We start from the raw sequence: 19,388 nt of genomic DNA on the forward strand, positions 1-19,388 counted from the left end.
GTGTACTCACACTGCAGGACTGTAGCCTACTATTTGATAAGCCCTGCTCATAACCAAGAGTACAGCACAGACAATGGTCAGGGAAAAGGAATAAAAAAAAGAGGCAAACAGCTGGAAGTTGACTTAAAATACTTCAAAACTGATTCTGAAGTATCATGTGAATTCTCTGGCCCCTAACCAGACTGTCATTTGAGAAGAAATCTCAATGTAGTTCCTTCCTATATTTTTTTGTGTGATACAAACCCAAAAGTCTGCAATATGCCTGTGGAAAGGAACAGACATTTGCATATATACTGAGTTCAGCTCCTTGCTAGATGTGTTTTCTTTCTTGGCTGGGCAAATATATTTCCTCTTGTAAATGTAAAGACTCTGCCTCCTTGTATAGAGTTGTGTTTGAAACCACCCAAGAACAGCTCCCATAAATAGTGCACAAGTAAGCACAATGGGCTCAACGTCCTATAAGCAGAAACTCTTTCCTCTGCTAAGCTGCAGTTTTTCCGTGTTTGGCAGAAAGATCATTTTAGAACTGCAATAAATATACATTAAAATCATAGGGCTTTTTTCTGAGCTAAAGATTTACATGGGCCTCCTTTGTATCAGCCACAAAAGTATTTTAAGAGTTTGGAAATTCTAGAGGCTTTCCTCCTGCCTTACTCAGCCATTCAAGCTTGATCCTCATTAAATCCCCTGACATGTAATATATTCCAGTGTACAAGAAGCCCTTCATTACTTCCCCATGCTTAGAAGGTAATAAACCCATTTCAAAGGACAGAAGTAGGAGCTATTGCAGGTGTTTCCTTACCACTCCATGCTGAGCCAGGAAGGCCATGCTAACACAGCTTGAATGAGTCAATAGTATGCTCCAGTAACAACTTGAGAAAGAGCATTTTTAGATTCCAGTTAAGAGAGTTTCTGCACTTGCAGAAGGAATTCATCTGAAATGCAGGATGGGCGCTGGAGATACTAATGCCATTTGTAATTCAGTTACCAACTTCTGTCACTATGGACTTAGCAGGTGACTGCACATCTGCTGAGCTGGGCTAACTGCCATGGGTGCACACTGAAGACTACAACTGAGCCTATGGTTTCTTACTCAGCCTTTGCTTCTCCACTTGTGAAATGGAGACACTGAATTTAAAGAGCACATTGTCAGGCTCATTCTATTTAATAATGACAGGAGAGTTGGACTAGATGATCTTTTGAGGTCCCTTCCAGCCCCCAACATTCTCTGATTCTGTAATAAATGCAAACCTCTGAGATCTCAGGTGAAAGCCATACCCCAAAAGCTATTTTCCTACTATTTTTATTTTCCAAGATTCAGAACAGATGTATATCAGACTCAGCTCAGTACTGGGAATATGTCTGAAACACATTTAGAGAATGTCTGTGCAGAATTACAGACAGATTTCTCTGTCACCTTAAACCTCACTATTTTTAATGCATTCTACAATATGACACCAGCATTTTGACTAAGAAAAGTGGTCATGCCTGTGGGCAGGTGTACTGCAGCACTGGTGGAACTAACGTCTTTCCAGTAAGCCATCCAGACTGCTTTAAAATGGGACTTGGTTAAATATACACTCATAGGCAAAGTAAGCATCCATTTGGACTCTTCCCTTCAAGCACTGAAGGAAGTCTTCATGGATTCCTGGTTTTGTTTGCTTGCAGCCCTTTCTTACCTGTGTAGTTAGGAGGGCAGAGACAGACGTAGTTGTTGATCCCATCCACACATGTAGAGTTATTCTCACAGTCATTATCTTCACAGTCGTCTGCATTTATTTCACACCTCTCCCCCTCAAACCCAAGGAGACAAGAACAGCTTTGGAGAAAGGAGAAAAAAAAATAAAGTTAGCATAGATGTGAAGAAGCAGGAGGTTTGAGGTATAAAACTGAAATTAAAGCATAGAAAAGAGCGTTGCTGAAACCAAATTCACTGCACTGTGGAGCACAGAGCACTTTAACCCTATGTGTTTGGTGGTTCATGAGGTCATGTAATTATTTACATGAGACATAAAAGCATCAGCAGGAGACAACCTCTGTCATGCTTCCTTTTGCTTGCTTTGTTGATAACCCTAGCCCTGAACCGAAGCAAGCAACTCCAGGGCAGGATGGTATGCACTCATCACAATATTCCAGTCCTTGGCTTCTTTGTCAGCCATTTGTGAGTGCATGGGCACTTGCCCACTGAGGACTACACAATCACAGGGCAGCCTGGCAGCTTTCAGAGAGCTCCCTCTCTTTAAAGAACAACAGCTTGAATTGACTTTATAGACATGAACATTTTCTTCTCATTACCACTTTGTCACTTGTCCAAACAAGAAACGTTTGGGAATGATTGCTTTTACAAGTGCAGTAAGGTTGCAATACTTCTGCAGCTTCTCTGACATTTCTTTGCAGAAGAGCTGATGATGCCTAGATAATTCAACTAAAACACAAACAAATAATGGCAGGGCCAGTAATGGTTCTTTTGAGGTTGTGGACACTCCTCAAGAATAATTGGACAAAGTATTTTATCTCTCATGACTGTGATGCATGATCCTTATATAGAGTATAAGAAATTAAGCAGTGGAAGAATTACTTTAATTTTTTCAACTTCCATTTCCTCTCTAGCTCTAAAGTTATGGTTGCTAAGAGAACCTTTATATTTTAGAGTAGTTATAAAGTGACAAGAAGGTGGAGGCCACAGTTTCCTAAAACAGTCCAAAAACATGTGTTAAGTGCTGCAGTCATTTCGGTGGCTTTCAAGAAGCCAGAAAAGATACCTGTAGTGCTAGTATTGCTGTTCACTAGTCAGAGCTAAGTGTGTGTGGAAGGGTTGTTTTGAGCCTCAGTCCAAACTACACGGTCACTCAGCTGTTCATTTCCTTTCCCATGCGAGGTCTGGTGGCAGAAAAGGAACTGAACCAATGTAAAGCACTACTGATTGATGAGGATGAAAACCAGAAAGCTCCAGAGCAGTCGTACTAATTGCCATCCACTGCTTTCTGAAAGAAGCAATTTCCAATGTAGCGATAGCTGCAGGGTACTTAGTTTTGGCTCAGATGGACAAAATGGACTTAGAGGGGGTTATCCTGCTTTATGTAGGTGTCATGGGGTTGGGGTGGGAATGCCTTGGAGAAATAAAAGGTCTCAAAACCTGTGAAGGAAATTGCAGCATTTTGGGAGTGGTTACTCTCTGCACTACACTTGCTTCTCTTCCTCCTGCATGTCATGGACTGATCAGAGAGTGGGGGCCCCTAAGGGAGGGATGGCAGAGCTCTCCATCCATATTCACTAGGTCCTAAGTTGGACCCTGAGGATAAGGTTAGATTCTTCATCACATGTGCAACCTCAGAAACTAAGGGAATAACAAAGAGAAATTAAAAAGAGTAGGGAATATGTCTTGAGCCACCATAACACTAAGATCTTCTGGACGGGCACAGAGCAGGCATATAAGTCACATGCTAAAAGTGATCTTCATTCAGTTCTGCAGGGACCATTCACAGGTCATGGGAGTTAGGAAACCTTCACCATGAATAACCAAAACCAAACTGCTCAAATAAATCCAATTTAGGGCACAATAAATCAATAAGAAATATTTTCTTTTCCTGTCTCAAGCTCATTATTGCTAATAAAATATGTCCTCTTGCTGACCCTGCAATGTTCCAGAGGATCACAGGAAGCAGATAAGAGAGAAGAGCGGGCACACCATCTTTTGTGGCAATGCGAGTGTCAGGGAGGGGGTTAAAGACATCTAATTAAACACAGTGATACATTCATCACGTCTCTCTTTTCGATTACAAAACCCCATTTTCAGAGGTTTATAACTCTGCCATAAAAATACGCTCTAGGCTGCAACTTGGCATCCAAGGTCTCAGTTTGAGAGCCCCATTTTTTTCTCTCCATTTAAAGAAATGCAACAAGAGTGGCTTTGTGATGGCTATTTTTATGGGAATATAACACCATTTTCCTTCCACAAAAGGACTGGGACAGCTTGGATGTGTGCAATTAAAACTGACATTATTAAATACTATCACAGTAATGGCTCAACTCAGAAGACTTACCATTAGTAACAATACATATGGGATTGTTAACGTACAATTGCTCAGTATTAGGGCACATTCCACACTGAAGGAAATGTCAGCATAATTGATGACATTTGGCTACTAATCCCTGTGTATTACAGGGAGTCTTTACATTATTGCTTACGTATGATTCGTTATTTTGATTTGCATTCACATGTGCCAAATATGAGGACTGAAATTAAAAGATAAAACATGCAATTTGGGACCTGGACTGAACCATATGTTGAAAGAGTTGTAGTTTGGGACTGTTTGTGTGTATTTTCCCAGAAAAAAAAAAGTTTAGAAGAAAAATGAAGTTTGCAGAGTGACTGGAAGGTCATCAAACTTGGGTTCCAGCTGACCGAGAGAGAAAATTAATTCCAGAGACAACGCTGAAAACTTTGTACTGACTAAACAGCAAAGTGGTGTGAGACAGTATTTCATCTGGACCTCACAAACCATGGAGACATGCCAGAAAGAACTATTTTCTACGACACTGTGATTACACAAAAGTCCAAATTCCTTGTTCTTCCAACTCAGGGATTTTCTTTCAGCGTTGTGATTTCATAAAAATAAAGAACCAAATAACCCCCCACTATCACACCTCAAGGACAATATTTAATGTCAGTATATGACAATATATGCCAGGAGCTGAAGTATACTGACAATTTTGTGAATTTACTAGATGCAGATTGTTTTTTCTTTTCCTAAACTCCAACTAAATGGTTTATTGAATCACAGAATCTTAGGGGTTGGAAGGGACCTCAAAAGATCATCCAGTCCAATCTCCCTGCCAGGGCAGGATCACTTAGAGCAGGTTACACAGGAACTCACACAGGTGAATCTCTAAGGAGACTCCACAAACTCTCTGGGCACACAGTTGCAGGGCTCTGGCACCCTCATGCAGTGAAAAAGTTTTTCCCTCTGTTCACGTGGAAGCTGCTCTGCTCCAGCTTGTGCCCATTGCCCCTTGTCTTGTCATTGGACATCACTGAGCAGAGCCTGGCTCTGTCCTTCTGACGCTGCCATTCACATCTTTATAAACATGAATGAGGTCACTCCTCAGTCTCCTCCACGCTAAAGAGCCCCAGCTCCCTTAGCCTTTGCTCAAAAGGGAGATGTTCCAATCCCTTCACTGTCTTTGTGGCTCTGTGCTGGCCTCTTTGAAGCAGTTCCCTGAGGTTCTCCTTGAAGTGAGGGGCCCAGAACTGGACACAATATTCCTGATACAGCCTCATCAGGGCAGTTTAGCATGTGTTTATTAAAACAGCCATGCATACAATGTATCATGTTTCAAAAAAGAAATCAAATTTTAAACAGAGATAGTAAATTCTTGCAAGAATATTATAGTTTCATGGTAAAAGAGCTTTCCACATCTACATCCCAGTGGAGCAGCCTGTAAATCTGGAAGTGCAATGTTTTTCCTTCAACTAGGCAGAATTAACACTAGGGAGTTAATCAGTTGCAGAATTTCACATTTATGAGGGAATTTAAGGTTTGTGGAAAATGCTAACAAATGCTCTGGGAAATGGAGGGGGGTTTATGTGGAGCAAAGTTAAAATAATCCAGAGACTTTGTTTCCCAGCACTATAGGTTATCGAAGATCAGCTGGTTGCCTGCAGCTAACTGAAGCAGAGCTGACAGCTCTGCCTCCTTTGTCAAAGTCTCACTTGTAGGTGTGCTAAATGACCAGGACATGTCTGATTGATCATCCTTTTTTCATCAATCTCAATAAGCACCTTTTTGGGCAAGTTTTTGTGAAAGAAGACATAGATGAGATTGGATGAGATTCGAGAGGAGGAAGAACCTCAAGTTTCTAATCCACTGAGCCACACAATGTCACTAACTATTCTTTAATACAGAAATTGTCCCTACCTGGAAAAAAAAAAAAAAAGTAGTGAAAATGACTCAGAACTGAAAAAGTGCAAGAATAAAAGATGCCAAGAAGGGCTGAAGAACTTCAGCCGAAACTTTGCCCTTCAGCTGCCCACCAGGACCTGCGATTACAACAAATCTGGGCATCTCAATCCCCTGCTGCTGTAAACCCTTGTGGGTACCAGGCACAGCAGGCGAGTCAGGCTGGAATCTCAGTCATAACTACGAATTTCCTGTCTTTGCCTGGGGAACATCACCACCTTAGCATTATTTAAAAGGTAATTTTCTTGTCTAAGGCTACAGAAACTTGAGAGTTAAACTGCTTGGCATTTCATAGGGAGAGAGCTTTGGCTTAAGTTTCCTTTTTACAAGAGTAAAGATTTGACAAGTTTGGCAGCAGAGCTTGTGTATGAATATATTTCCCTGGGGAAGGGAATATACAGAAGATATAATTTCTTTTACAGGCCACACAACAGAAAAATCCAAGGAGGCCTCTCATGAAAATGTTTTTGACATCCGCTTCCTCACAGCATATAATCTAAGGCAACGTTTCCCCATCTTGATGAACATGATTTATATGCACATAACTCTTGACTGCTGCCATCCACTGGAAAGGTGACTTCCCACCAAAAATTCCAATTCAACCAACCAACCCAATTTGATCTCAAAATGCTTCACCTTCCCTGCCACTGACTGTACTATCCTCACACCACATTTCCCTATGACACGCTGAAGCTACGCTCTCCTCTTTTCCAGGGCAGCTGGGGCCATGGACTGACTGAATTAAATACATGGAGTGAAAACAGAGCTATGCATAAGCTGAACATTCAGTTTTATGAAGCAAGATTTTGACGAGATATGGCTTTATATGTCTTTTATTAGACCAACTGAAACTATATAAATAACTATAAAAGGAGAAACCACCCTTAAAAACACTCAAATGCTGTTAAGCAACAAAACCACCCCTGCAGTTTTATAATGAATCTCAAAAATGGCACTCATTTGGAACTGAAGCAAAGCCTCTGAAATTGTAAAATTCTTCACAAGAGAAAAAGTCAGGAGTGGCTTTCATTTCAGGTCATTTGAAGCTTTTAACTTTCTACAAGAGAACAAACCAAAAATGCTAAAGCAAGAGCTGATCTAAAATACAAGCTGAAGTCTTCCATTCCAGTATAATGGCTAACATAAAATGTTTTACTGGCAGAGTTTTAGTAGCAGCTAGATTTTTGAGAAATGAGCTCTGAGTGACAGAAAGCAGATATTCTAATATGGTACAATTCTGCTTTAGCACAAGCTGCAAAAAGATGCATGAGGGTGACCAGAAGGGAATCTCAACTGAAGACACCCAGATCTAAGCAGAAGCTGAACTTAAACTCTGAACATTGCAAGGCCTGCTAAACCCTGAATCAAGAACAGGTATTGTCATATCAGAGCAGTGGTTTCACCAAAACCTGGGGTGGCCTGTCAAGCAGCATGACCTGCATGTGCTGTGATCTGCAGAGCCTCTTCATCCTCTCCCATCACCATGCATCGTTGTGAACCTACAGACGCATCTCCACCCAGTAGATGCCCTCTTCTGCTCTGCTCAGAGCATTCCTACCGGTGGTCAAGATGAGCTCTGAACTGTTGCCATGGCGAGGTGGCCATGTGTTTTATTTTTGTCTTCCCACCTTGGAAAGCCTCAGGTTGTTATCTGTAACAGAGCCTGACAATCCTTTCATCCCCATCAACCTCTGCTTCTCCACTGCAGTATCAGCAGTGTCCTCCTGTGTCCAGCATGTGCTGGATCCATTTCTCTAGGGAGGAATTATTGAGGGTGGGCAGGCACAGAGACAGAGGGAAGCTTTGGTGGATTTCTCCCAATTTCTGCTTCTCTGTTCATCCCACCCCCAGGGCAAAAAGGAAGCTCTTCTGTGCCTGATTCCCACTTGAGGGTTTTGTCAAGGCAAAATGAAGCCACAATGCTTTTCTGGAAATATGAAAGGCATCCCACCCTTGGGAGGAGAATAAGAAGTGGGGGTGCTAACCCCTCACTGCACCTAAGTTCTGTCAATCACCTGAACTTTTACCTATCTCTTTCTGTTTTGAAAAAAAAATCCTATTTTCTGACCTTTTTTTTTGGGGTGGGGGTGGGGTGTGTGTGTGCTCCTATTGGATTTCTTTCTTCAGAGATAATCACAGAATTGTTTTGGGCAGAAAAGACCTCTAAGATCACTGAGCCCAACCATTCTCTAACTCTATCGTGGCTGCTGCTAAACTATAGAGTCATACAGTCAGGGTTGGAAGGGATCACTAGGGTCATCTAATTCCAACCCCCCTGCCACGGACAGGGACACCTCACACTAGTGCAGGCTGTCCAGAGCCTCATCCAGCCTGGCCTTAAACACCCCTGGAGATGAGGCTTCCACCACTTCCCTGGACAACCAGTTCCAGGCTCTCACTGCCCTCATGCTGAAGAACTTCTTCCTAACATCCAGTCTGAATTTGTTCCATTCCCTCAAGTCCTATCACTACCTGACAGCCTAAAAAGTCCCTCCCCAACTTTCTTGTAGGCCCCCTTAATATACTGAAAGGCCACAATTAGGTCACCTTGGAGCCTTCTCCTCTCCAGACTGAACAGCCCCAACTTCCTCAGTCTCTTCTCACAGGAGGGAGTTGGGGCTGTCTCCAGCCCCAACCATGTCTCTCAGAAGCACATCTCTGCCTCTCTGAAACACCTCCAGGGATGGGGATTCAACTCCTTCCCTGGGGAGCCTGTTCCAGTGGTTGAGAATCCTTTCAGGAAGAAATGATGGCTACTGCACTTTTAAATGGAATTTTATCTCAGTGCTTTCTGGCTCTTTCTAGGGTTCTTCTTCAAAAAAGATTTTCCTCTATTTTTTCCAAGCCCTCCCATTTTTTTCTATTAGTCTGAACTTTCATAATCATCCTGGATAAATGCACAGGTGGCAAAACAACAAAAATATCAAATACCAATCTCACACAGACTTTTAAGTGTGCCATATTAAAACAAACAAACCACCATTAGCTACCATAACAGTTCTGCTTTACATAAAATGATGTGAGTTTGCTGACTTGGTTAACAAACAGTTAACTTCAGTTGGAACAGTCTTAATCACAGCTGAAACCAAACTGGAATCAAACTAAAGAAATGTACTGGTTTGACTCCCTGCTTACACCATTTATAAACCTTGCAGTGCTGTGTCTCCCTCCAGCTGTTACTGGTAGGAAGCTATATATAGGAGTAGACCAAGCAGCAGCCTTGGTAATGTGTAAGAAGCTTTTAGAAGTGAGGCTTTCATACATGCAATTCAAACAACAGCATGGGGTACTTTTGGACATATTTTGTGTAAAAAAATAGACTAAATACTGAAGATCAAATCTGTGAACACATCGACAACTTCTTTCTACAAAGGGATCACAGAATCACTATGGTGGACAAAACCTTTAAAATCATCTACCAGGGTCACTACTACACCATACCCTTGAGACAGCCCACTCCCCTGGGCAGCCTATTCCAGTCTTTGATAACCTTTTTGGTATAGATTTTTTTTCTTGACATCCAACCTAAACCTTCCCTGGTGTAACTTTGTGCCATTTTCTAATAGCATTAACGACAACCAATGGCCAGAGACTCAAACTCGTCTTTTCTTAGCTGTAAAGCAGTACCTGTAGCAGCACAAATTTCCCAGTTACCTCATGAAAACACCTAGACTTCTCTTGGGAATGTGTCCAGAGAAGGGCAACAAGGCTGGTGAAGGGCCTGGAACACAAACCCTATGAGGAGAGGCTGAGGGAGCTGGGGTTGTTTAGCCTGGAGAAGAGGAGGCTCAGGGGTGACCTCATTGCTGTCTACAACTACCTGAAGGGAGGTTGTAGCCAGGTGGGGATTGGTCTCTTCTCCCAGACAACCAGCAACAGAACAAGGGGACACAGTCTCAAGTTGTGCGAGGGGAAGTATAGGCTGGATGTTAGGAGGAAGTTCTTGACAGAGAGAGTGATTGGCATTGGAATGGGCTGCCCAGGGAGGTGGTGGAGTCACTGTCCCTGAAGGTGTTCAAGAAAAGGCTGAATGAGGCACTTAGTGCCATGGTCTGGTTGACTGGATAGGGCTGGATGATAGGTTGGACTGGATGATCTTGGAGGTCTCTTCCAACCTGGTTGATTCTATGATTCTATTCCTTATGTGGGAACATGAAACCTGTAATGCCCAGCTGTAAAGGCTACCTTTAGCAGACACAATGCTCAAGATGTGACAATCTCTCTATGTTTTTGAAGTCTTTCTTTAAAGTCTGTTTGTCTACAAGATGGAAACATTTTGAAACTGGTTGTGACACAACAGATGCTTACTTTACAGATACAGAAAAGGGGGTATATGTGAATTTGAAATGGCTCAAGGTAAATTAGCACATTGATAACAATGCAGATCATGCACTGCTTGAAATAGCTCTTATGAGTATATTTCATTATGAGAAACAAGGAGGCCTGTTTTAGAGGAAAAAATGTCACAGCAAAGAAACCAAATTCTTTCCTACAGCAAGTCAAAAGCGTCACATGCACCAGCTTTATAAAGTAGCTGTTATAGCTCATTAATGCATAGTAGAAACATACTTGATTTTATCATTTCACTTAAAATGAACTTTGTATTACTACCTGAATCCATCTTTATTTGCCTCGGTGAGGTGGCAGGTCCCTCCATTCTGACATGGATTTTGAACACAAGAATTAATGGGCACACTGCAGTCTCGACCCTGTTGAGGAAAATTCAAAGGAAACAAAGTTAGTAAGACTCAGGCCATCTGCATCAATGTCTCCTGCTCCATCAACCTGTGTGTGGCATCATTTGCAGGAGGTCTGAGGCTGGCAAACTCATCACATCACCTAAACTGTCCAGTTCTGGTGTCCTCATCATAAGAAGGACACAGAGCTTTTGGAGCAAGCCTGGAGGAGGAGCACAAAGATGATCCCAGGGCTGGATCATCCTCTGCTATGAGGATAGGCTGAGAGAGCTGGGGTTGTTCAGTCTAGAGAAGAGAAGATTCTGGGGGGACCTTACAGCTGCCTTCTAATACCTTGAGGGATTTCTAAAGAAGGCTAGACAGGGACTTTTCATAAGGGTGTCCAGAGACAGAACAAGGGAATGGATGAAGCTGAGGGCAAGTAGATTTAGACTGCATCTTAGGAAGAAGTTCTTCAGTATGAAAGGGGTAGGACTCTGGAACAGGCTGCCCAGGGAAGCTGTGGATGCCTCCTCCCTGGGGGTGTTCAAAGCCTGGTTGGATGAGGCCTTGAGCAGCCAAGTATAGTTGAGATGCATCCCTGTCTGTAGTGGGGAGGTTGGAGCAGATGATCTCTAAGTCCCTTCCAATGTAAGCCAGTCTATGATTCAAAAGTCCTTTCCTGATGGTCAGACATATTCCTCACTTACGTGAGCAGGGCTCTGACCAATGGCACTGATATCTTGGTGTCACTTCAGTTTCAAGGTTTTAGTTAACTCTTTCATTTGCCTAAAGGAGACAGCTGGTTTCATCATTACTCTAAACAATTTAATCTCCAATATTAGTTATGACAAAAATAATTACTCATGGCCAAAGGTAAGCAGAAGGCCACACACAGCCAGCACAAGACCTGCAGTTACACACCACAACACCACACCATGCTCATTATCGTCTGTCAGCAAAGCCTAAACCAGAAAAATAACTTTTATCTTGGGAGCTGAGCTTGAATTCCTGTACAGAACACACTGAATCCTGAGATACTGTCTTTGCATTGGTTTCCCTTCAAGACTGCCCTAAAATACACATCAGTTCCTACTGGATTTCACTAGCTTGAACAACCTGTGCTGCTACCAACTATTTATTGGCTCTTCAAGGCACAGATGTATTTCTCTGATCACTACAGTCTGCTGATGGGAAGAAGCTATTTGTAAATCTGGCAAATGCACCAAAGAGTTTGGTCTTGCTTTTCGGTTACGCAGTAGGGTGGACTAAAGACACCTGAAAGCATCAATACTCAGGGGATCTGTGCAATCACAAGAAGTTCAGGAGATCATTCTATCCTTTCTACCAAAGATCCTATTAGCAGTGGCCCTCTGCCAGCTCATCTACTAGAAAGCTGATACACGACTGCAATCAAGATGAGAAAAACATCTCAGGAGATAGATTAATTCAGTCAAGGTTGCTGGTTTTTTTTTTGCCTTAGTTTAAAACCCATTATTTACATTGTACTTCAGAGGAATAACAATGGTGACTGTGAGTTTCTAGACAAAGAGGGCAGGTGCCAGCTTGTGACATTGCTCTGTAACAGCTCTAACTTCCATGCACTAGCACGGAACACCACTCTGCCACTGCCAACTTCCCTTGCTGATGACACTCATCAGAAGTCATTCCTTTCTCCAATGAATTTGCAACCCTTTTCAGACCTTACACACACGTTGAGATGTACTGGAGCAGGAGAAGCTCAAATAATTTCAACAGGTTTTCTTTTGTTTGTTTTTTTTTTTGTGATGGCCCTAGTGTCAGAATGAAGCATCTTCTTGCTGCAGTCACATACTGCACATAGGAGCACCCCTAGTTATTTTTCTACCTAGCTTTGAGACTGTTTTTCTCTCAGGATACACTTCTGCAGTAGAATTAAGAAGCCCAGTGCTGCATTTAGCAGATAGCTGACGGTGACTTGCTTGCCTCAGGATGAATACAACATTTGTGCAAATACAAAGAAAACAGGGACATGCTTTGCCTTGGTCAAATCAGAAGAGAAACATTTCCAAAGAACGACAGCAAGACCTGTCCAACCTGCTGCCTCTCTGTGAGTTCACTCCCTCAGCACAGCAGTGCAGGCAGCATGAGAAGACCTCACCCAAGACCTGGCAGAGAGGGTTTCTGCTTCATCTCTAGTGCCTTTGCCAAACAGCCTGTTCTTCTCCATTTGAAATCCCAAGCCCAGAGATGTCTCAGGGAAGAACTGGGAAAGCACTGAGGGAAGCTCATGCAGGTTTTATTTTGGCACCATGTGGTCCACAGCACTTCACGGACACGAGCCATGCAGCATCAAGACTAATCTGTTGCCACCCTTCGGCACAGCTTTGCCCGTGCTTTGCCCATCTGTGTCCTGAGTCCTGTGTGCTTATCGCCAAGATCTAGGGAAGCTGGAAGATGCCATTTTTAATATTTGATCACAGATACTTTCCCCACATCCCCAAAGAATACACAGTCTCACAGATACTTCACTAACGCCAGTTACTTGTTTCATACTGAAGTCTTCATCCCCGTATCACTAAAGTATCAAAGCCTTTGCAGCTAAGCAGAGGAAGATGCAGAAACCACAGCATCTCTGTTTCTGAAGGTCTGTGACACAGCTGAATATTGTGTGAGATGGTCCCATGGCTTCTGCTGCAATTACTGAGATTATGTTGAAAGTTCTTGTAAAAATTTAATAAAGACATTAAAATATGAGGAAGGCATTGCCAGTCTCTCTCATTAGCAAATGAAATTTCTCATGGCTGAGACTCATCTCCTTTCTGTACTGAAGGTGGCTGAATTATTGGCTTCTTGGGCCTTGAGCACCATAGAAACTTATTAGCATGTACTGCCAAATCAGACCTAATTACATCACTAAGCTGCAATGTGTCTTTAGGAAAGTGGGAGTCTGCCTGACTCAGTTTACTCATTGCAATAAATGGGCAAAAAGCACTTAATCCTTCTCTGAAGATTATCTTCCCTGTGTTGACTTTATCAATAGCACACTGAGAGCACACAAAACAAGTGCAATTTCTCTAACACAGAAGAGTATGAAACCTGAAGAATTCTGAAGGAGAGAGGCTGTGGAAAATACAGGTACTAATAAATCTACAGCAAAGCAAGGCCATTTTATTTCTGTATCAGTTTGTCCCTACCCAGAAGAGCTGAAAGACATTCTAGAAACATCTTTCAAATGAATAATGCAATTCTCTAGTCTCAATTTACAGTAAGACCATTCTTACTGAAAAATGGAATTGCTGTCAAGCATCACTAAAATTAATTTATCTGTGAGCTGGGAAAAAGTCGTTGAATTGCATTCCCTGGAAATAACTATTGTTACAAAGGAGAATATTGTATATTTGCTTCAAGACTAAAGAGCCTTCTAATGGCATCTGAATCAGAAAAAGAGCTGCAGACTTTGTTTCAAGGACAGGCAAGAAGATATGACTGCCTCAACAATTCACAGAAAGAGAATGAAGGTCCCTCTGTGTGCAATATTTTATTTCTACAGCTTTTTTTAAGCTGCAATAAATTCTTCTCTGGTCTGATAGGAAAGCAGCAGTTCCCAAACGGTTTTCTATCATTTCATTCATTTTCTAGAGAGTAGAAAGGATTACACTTTGAAACATAACATTTCTGCAACTAATCAGAAGACAGACATGTCCAGAGTCCAGCTGCTTTTTCACATCTGAAGTAGCTCAGGAGGTCAAGATTTTAATTCTGGGCTGCTCCAGCTCCAAATTTTAGCAAATGAGAACAGAAACTATTCACCGCGCTTAGGAAGTGTCAGTTCTTCATTTTATACTCAACAATTACTGGGCATTGGTGTACATACAAGCTGTTCCTCAGTCCTGCTGTGCCAAATTCTAGCCTTTACAAGTATACAATACTGGAAAACATTATATCACGATTAGGAAACCAAGCAAGTAACAAAAAACTCACGAGGACCTCAGCAGGAAGAACAAAGGATATTACAACCAAAAAGCACTCATTTGATCTGACAGTGTTTCAGCTATTGCAATGCTTTGTTGTTCTGTTTCCATTTTAAAATGAAGTTTCACAAATTAGTGTTGTCTGTGGAGGCTGAATGCTTCATTTGAGAGATTATGGAAGAGATTTCAGCTCTGTCCATTTTAATATGATCCTTCACCTGTTTGTAACAGCAGTGGGTTCAGATAAGAGGTGGCAGCAGGGAGCTTGCCACAGGCACAAAGCAGAAACCTCCTGGTGTATAAAACTGTCACCGCTGAGTGCAGTAGAAACATGTTCCAGTCAGTGGCAGAGGCACTTACAGACAAGAAGTCTATCTAACCTCAGTGGTTTGTGAATAGGAAAGAACTCTTTCCAGCTAATCAAAGCTTTGTTCAATGACTACAGGGTTTAAAGCATGCTGGGAAAATGAGCTATATAAAAGAAATCCCAAAGTTTACTCAAGTTGCTAGCAATCTACAATGTGTTCATAATAAATTGTATTTAGATGGTAGATGCAGGGAGCAGATGGCAGTGTTCATGTGTTTAGTAAAAATACTAGACGAAGACAAATAGAGTTGATAGAGACTTTAAATTAAGAACTAGGAAATTTTCATAAACAACTTAATTATCAAGCTCTAAATGCAGCTAAAGCTGTAAGGGCAATCAGACAAAATTACCAGCTACAAAGCTACTGTGTGCAAACCTAGCCCTTCGTATTCCTAGTAGGGGAAGTAACACAACCACATCCAACTCTGTCTCACAAATGCTAGCGTTATGTGTCAAGCAGGTGTCCTCTGACACATCCTGTGAATAAGCAATCAGTACATGAAGAAAAAAGGCTAAGTACATCTTCCACTTCATGATAGGCTTCAAGGAGAAGCCACAGAAAGACAGATTGGGAAGTACGCTCTATGAGGTGATTCTTCCCCTTTACTCTGCACTTGTCAGACTTCCACCTCAAATGCTCAGGTCTTAGGTCTCCATCATAAGGATGCTGGAGTGAGTCCAGAGGAGGACCACAAAGGTGATCCAAAGGCTGGACCACCTCTAGTATGAGGATACGCTGAGGGAGCTGGAGTTGTTCAGCCTAGGGAAGACAGGACCCCGGGGGGACTTTAGAGCTGCCTTCCAATACATGAAGGGATCCTACAGGAAGGCTAGAGAGGGACTTTTTGTAAGGGTGTTTAGCAAGGAGGAATGATTTTAAGGTGAAGGAAAGAAGGTTTGGTTCGGACTGAACCTTAAAAAGTTCTTCAGTATGAGTGTGGTGGAATAGGTTGCCCTGGGAGGTTGTGGATGGCCCCTTCCTGGCAGTGTTCAAGGCCAGGTTGGGGTTGAGCAGCCCAGTATAGTTGACTGGTGTCCCTGTCGATGGCAGGGTGATTGGAGTAGATGATCTCCAAGGGGCCTTTCAAACTAAGCCATTCTATGATTCTGTGGTACCCACACACAGTAGTTTGAAACTCTCCAGTAGGTCCAGGTGATATATTTCCTTGTTTATCTCTTTCTAGCCATGGTCATAATGGCTAAGCCTCAATCTGGACAAGATATAGATGATGCTCACTGGCAAGGTCAGACAACTACAAGAGCTGGCAGGGTGTAAGTTAGATCCATCTGCTTAGGCACATATACAAATTATTTGGCAAGGCATGGATAGTATCACAGCAATTTTGGATCGGATTGCTTTTAGATTGCCAGGTGGAAGCTGGAAGATTTGGATCATCTGTTGTTCACAAAAATGCTGTGACTCTTCCTGCTGAATGCAGACCTTGCTACAGACAACCAAGCCTTTGATATCTCTAGGTTAGGAGTACTCCCAGTGCTGATGAATTAACTCTTTCTCTTTAGCCATCTGTCCCAAAGGGGTAATAAACGTGCCTTCAGAAGACTGCTATTTAACATGAAAAATTAATTAATTTTATCCAATCCCTGTTGTGGAAAAGTGTTTAAAATAAATATTAATTTACCCAGGCAATTCTGGTTTCTTTTTTTTTGGTTGTTGTCTTCTTTTTTTGAGTAGCCTTATTTAGACAGCTGTACTTAACACTCACACCGTACAATAAAAAAGTTGCCTGCTGCTCACAAGCATCATGAGAAACACTGTTTGCTAAATGGCACAGAAGCTAGATTATGAAAGAAGATCCATGGATATTGGTTTTGTTGCTGCCTGCTCAATTTGGCTGATTTACCTCCCTCTGAAAACTCTCAGTGTGTCTGAAGCAAAACTACAGATAATATTCATTTATACCTCACCATCCTCAGCACTGTATAGTTATCTTCCATGCCAGTCTAGCTTCATCTGACATCTGATAAAACAATAATTGGGCATGGCAGCAGCACTTCTTAGTGGCTTTCTTGTGCTTGTTAATAAATCACCATTGTCAATTTATAGCAAATTATGTGAACTCTGCTCTCTTAAGACTCATTTTATTTAAATCAGAAAGATTTATGATCCTCCAGGGTATGATACACCTTCCATTACCTCTGTAGCTAGTAATCAAGAATATGCCTGTCAAAGTCACAGTGCAAGGACTCATCATATTACTTTTCAAAACTCCACTTCTTCTCCTATGAGCATGAAATTTAATGCTCAGTGGACATCTGAGGTTTGTTTTGCAATTATATTCATTACCATGTAAATCCTGATTGTCCTTCTAAACCTCTCCTTACATAAGGACCTTGGCTTTCAATGGTCTTTTGGGCTTTCAATCAACAGCAGAAGATATGTAATTAATCTATCAGAGTCAATTCAACTAGCACATTATCTGAACTGAGTCCAGAGGTTCCATGGGACAGATGCTCCAAAGCTTCCAAAGTTACTTGATTAACTGTTGGATGCAGATCACTCTGTCAATGTTTTGGGAGATGCAGGAGAAAATTAGGCACGTAGAAAATAGTTGATTTTGACCAGGGTTGCCTCTGTACATCAGATCCAAACCAAAAGATTTGACGTAAAGAGAACATTCCATATGTAGTGTCTTATTCAAGCAGTACTCATGAATAAGAACAATATTTTCAGTACCTTCAAGACATATCAGGACCTATTTATTTAACAATACATGTTGCAGTGACAATAAAGCTTCTCCCCCTTAGGCCCCTTAGTCAGTGCCGCTCTTTTAACATGAATGCTGTAGAGAAGATTATAAAGACTGGACATTAGCACACATAATTATTGTGTTCTATTGCTCAAGACAATTAACCTACAACACTTAAGCTACTGAACACAGCCTGCACAAGAGAGGAGAGGCATCACATGCAGGAACCCAGTGAAAGCTAACATGAGGCCAGGCTTATGTGATTAAAAAAAATCTCTCCACAAAACTCATTGTATTTCTGAAATAAATCCAATCAGAAGTGTTGGAAAGAGTCACAGTCCATTTCAAGAAACTTTTGCTGGTGCATCCCTCTCTGTGCAGGCTTCTGGTTTGGAATAGTTATGTACTGATAAAAGACCTCACACCAAAATACATCTTATATCAGCTAAAATGCCACTATATTCTGTTTCGTTTGTGGAAGCTCTGCAAAGCTTCCCCTACAAAGCTTGCCAGGTCAGAGCTACCATCAAGCCTTTCTGGCATAAAGCAAGGCTGTAACGTGCTAGTGGGTTGAACTCTGACAGGTACCCCAGGCAGGCAGCAGTATTTTGAGAATCAAAGATGCAAATAACATTTTCAGAAATGGAACATGCTCACTAAGACAATGAGCAAGAGCACACCATTTCTTTCAGACATGATCAGAATCACAGGGAGGGGACCTCCAGGGTCACAGAGGCACCAGCTCAGCACTGGAGCCTGCACTGTCAGCACCAACTTTACTTGCAGTATGTGCATTTCCCTCACTCAGTAATCTGCTAATTCTCAAAATAATCTGGCATTGTATTATTTCTATTAACACCACAGTTTACTCTCTCACGATAAAGAAAGTTTCATTTTCAGCTGTGCCTGCTTACAGCAACTTCACCAGTTCCATCATCCCCAAAGAAAAAAGGAAAATAAGGCAATTAACCTCATAGGACAACCTCTGCTCATGTTCTTGGACAACAAAAGAAACCCAAACGTCTTACTGTCAAGTACAGTGAATGCCAAGAAAGCCTCAAGTATAATAGCAGACAGACAATCACAAGAAAAATCTAACAATGAGGTTTTTCAGCTGTGGCAAACCACTTTGATTCAGTTGTGTGGAAATGGTGGGATGCAGAAGCTTAAGAGCTGGTTAAACACAACTTGATTAAGCAGAGTTATAGCAGCTAGCAATCACCTGAAAGACAGACAAACCACAGAGGAAGGAAAATTATTGTCCAGTGAAATAGGGCCAGGCAAACACAAGAACAGGAGCCTGAAATTCAGAATAAATGCCAATAAAGATGACTTCTTTACTCTGAGAAAAGAAAGATGGGAAATCTGGTCTCTTAAGGCATTTAGAACTAGACCAGAAAAACAGGAGTAAAAACAAGAGTGAAAACAAAGTGGAGATGGAATAAGCCACATTGCCAAAAGAAGGAATACAACAATGCCCAGCTGTGGGTATGGTTTACTATCCACCTGAACTGCTCAACAGCTTCTGCTGCAGCACTGAGCACACACAGAGCAACTGCCTGAAGCTGCTCCACATCTGCTGCCTTGTTGGCCTAACAAAATTGGTAATACTTCTTCAGAGCTGGCTTTACTGTTCAGAGCCCTCATTAGGGCATGTCACAATGCATTACTCTGCTTTTTACGGGGCTTGCACTGGGTGTATGCATGCCTCACCACCTTCAGCC

The 19,388-nt window shown here is 42.0% G+C and overlaps 1 protein-coding gene across 3 annotated transcripts in view; it reads right to left on the bottom strand.

Moving 5' to 3' along the window:
- SLIT3 (slit guidance ligand 3) overlaps positions 1–19,388 on the bottom strand; it is a 525,031-nt gene that overhangs the window by 51,929 nt on the left and 453,714 nt on the right. For all 3 annotated transcript variants that reach the window (XM_064161620.1, XM_064161622.1, XM_064161621.1), the window contains exons 28-29: positions 10,572–10,669; positions 1,680–1,819 (exon numbers count right to left, since the gene is read on the bottom strand). In XM_064161620.1, coding sequence (XP_064017690.1) covers positions 1,680–1,819; positions 10,572–10,669 — 238 coding nt within the window. The remainder of the gene's footprint in view (positions 1–1,679; positions 1,820–10,571; positions 10,670–19,388) is intronic.

Source organism: Pogoniulus pusillus, chromosome 22 (genome assembly GCF_015220805.1).
Source record: "Pogoniulus pusillus isolate bPogPus1 chromosome 22, bPogPus1.pri, whole genome shotgun sequence".
Lineage (NCBI taxonomy): Eukaryota > Metazoa > Chordata > Aves > Piciformes > Lybiidae > Pogoniulus > Pogoniulus pusillus.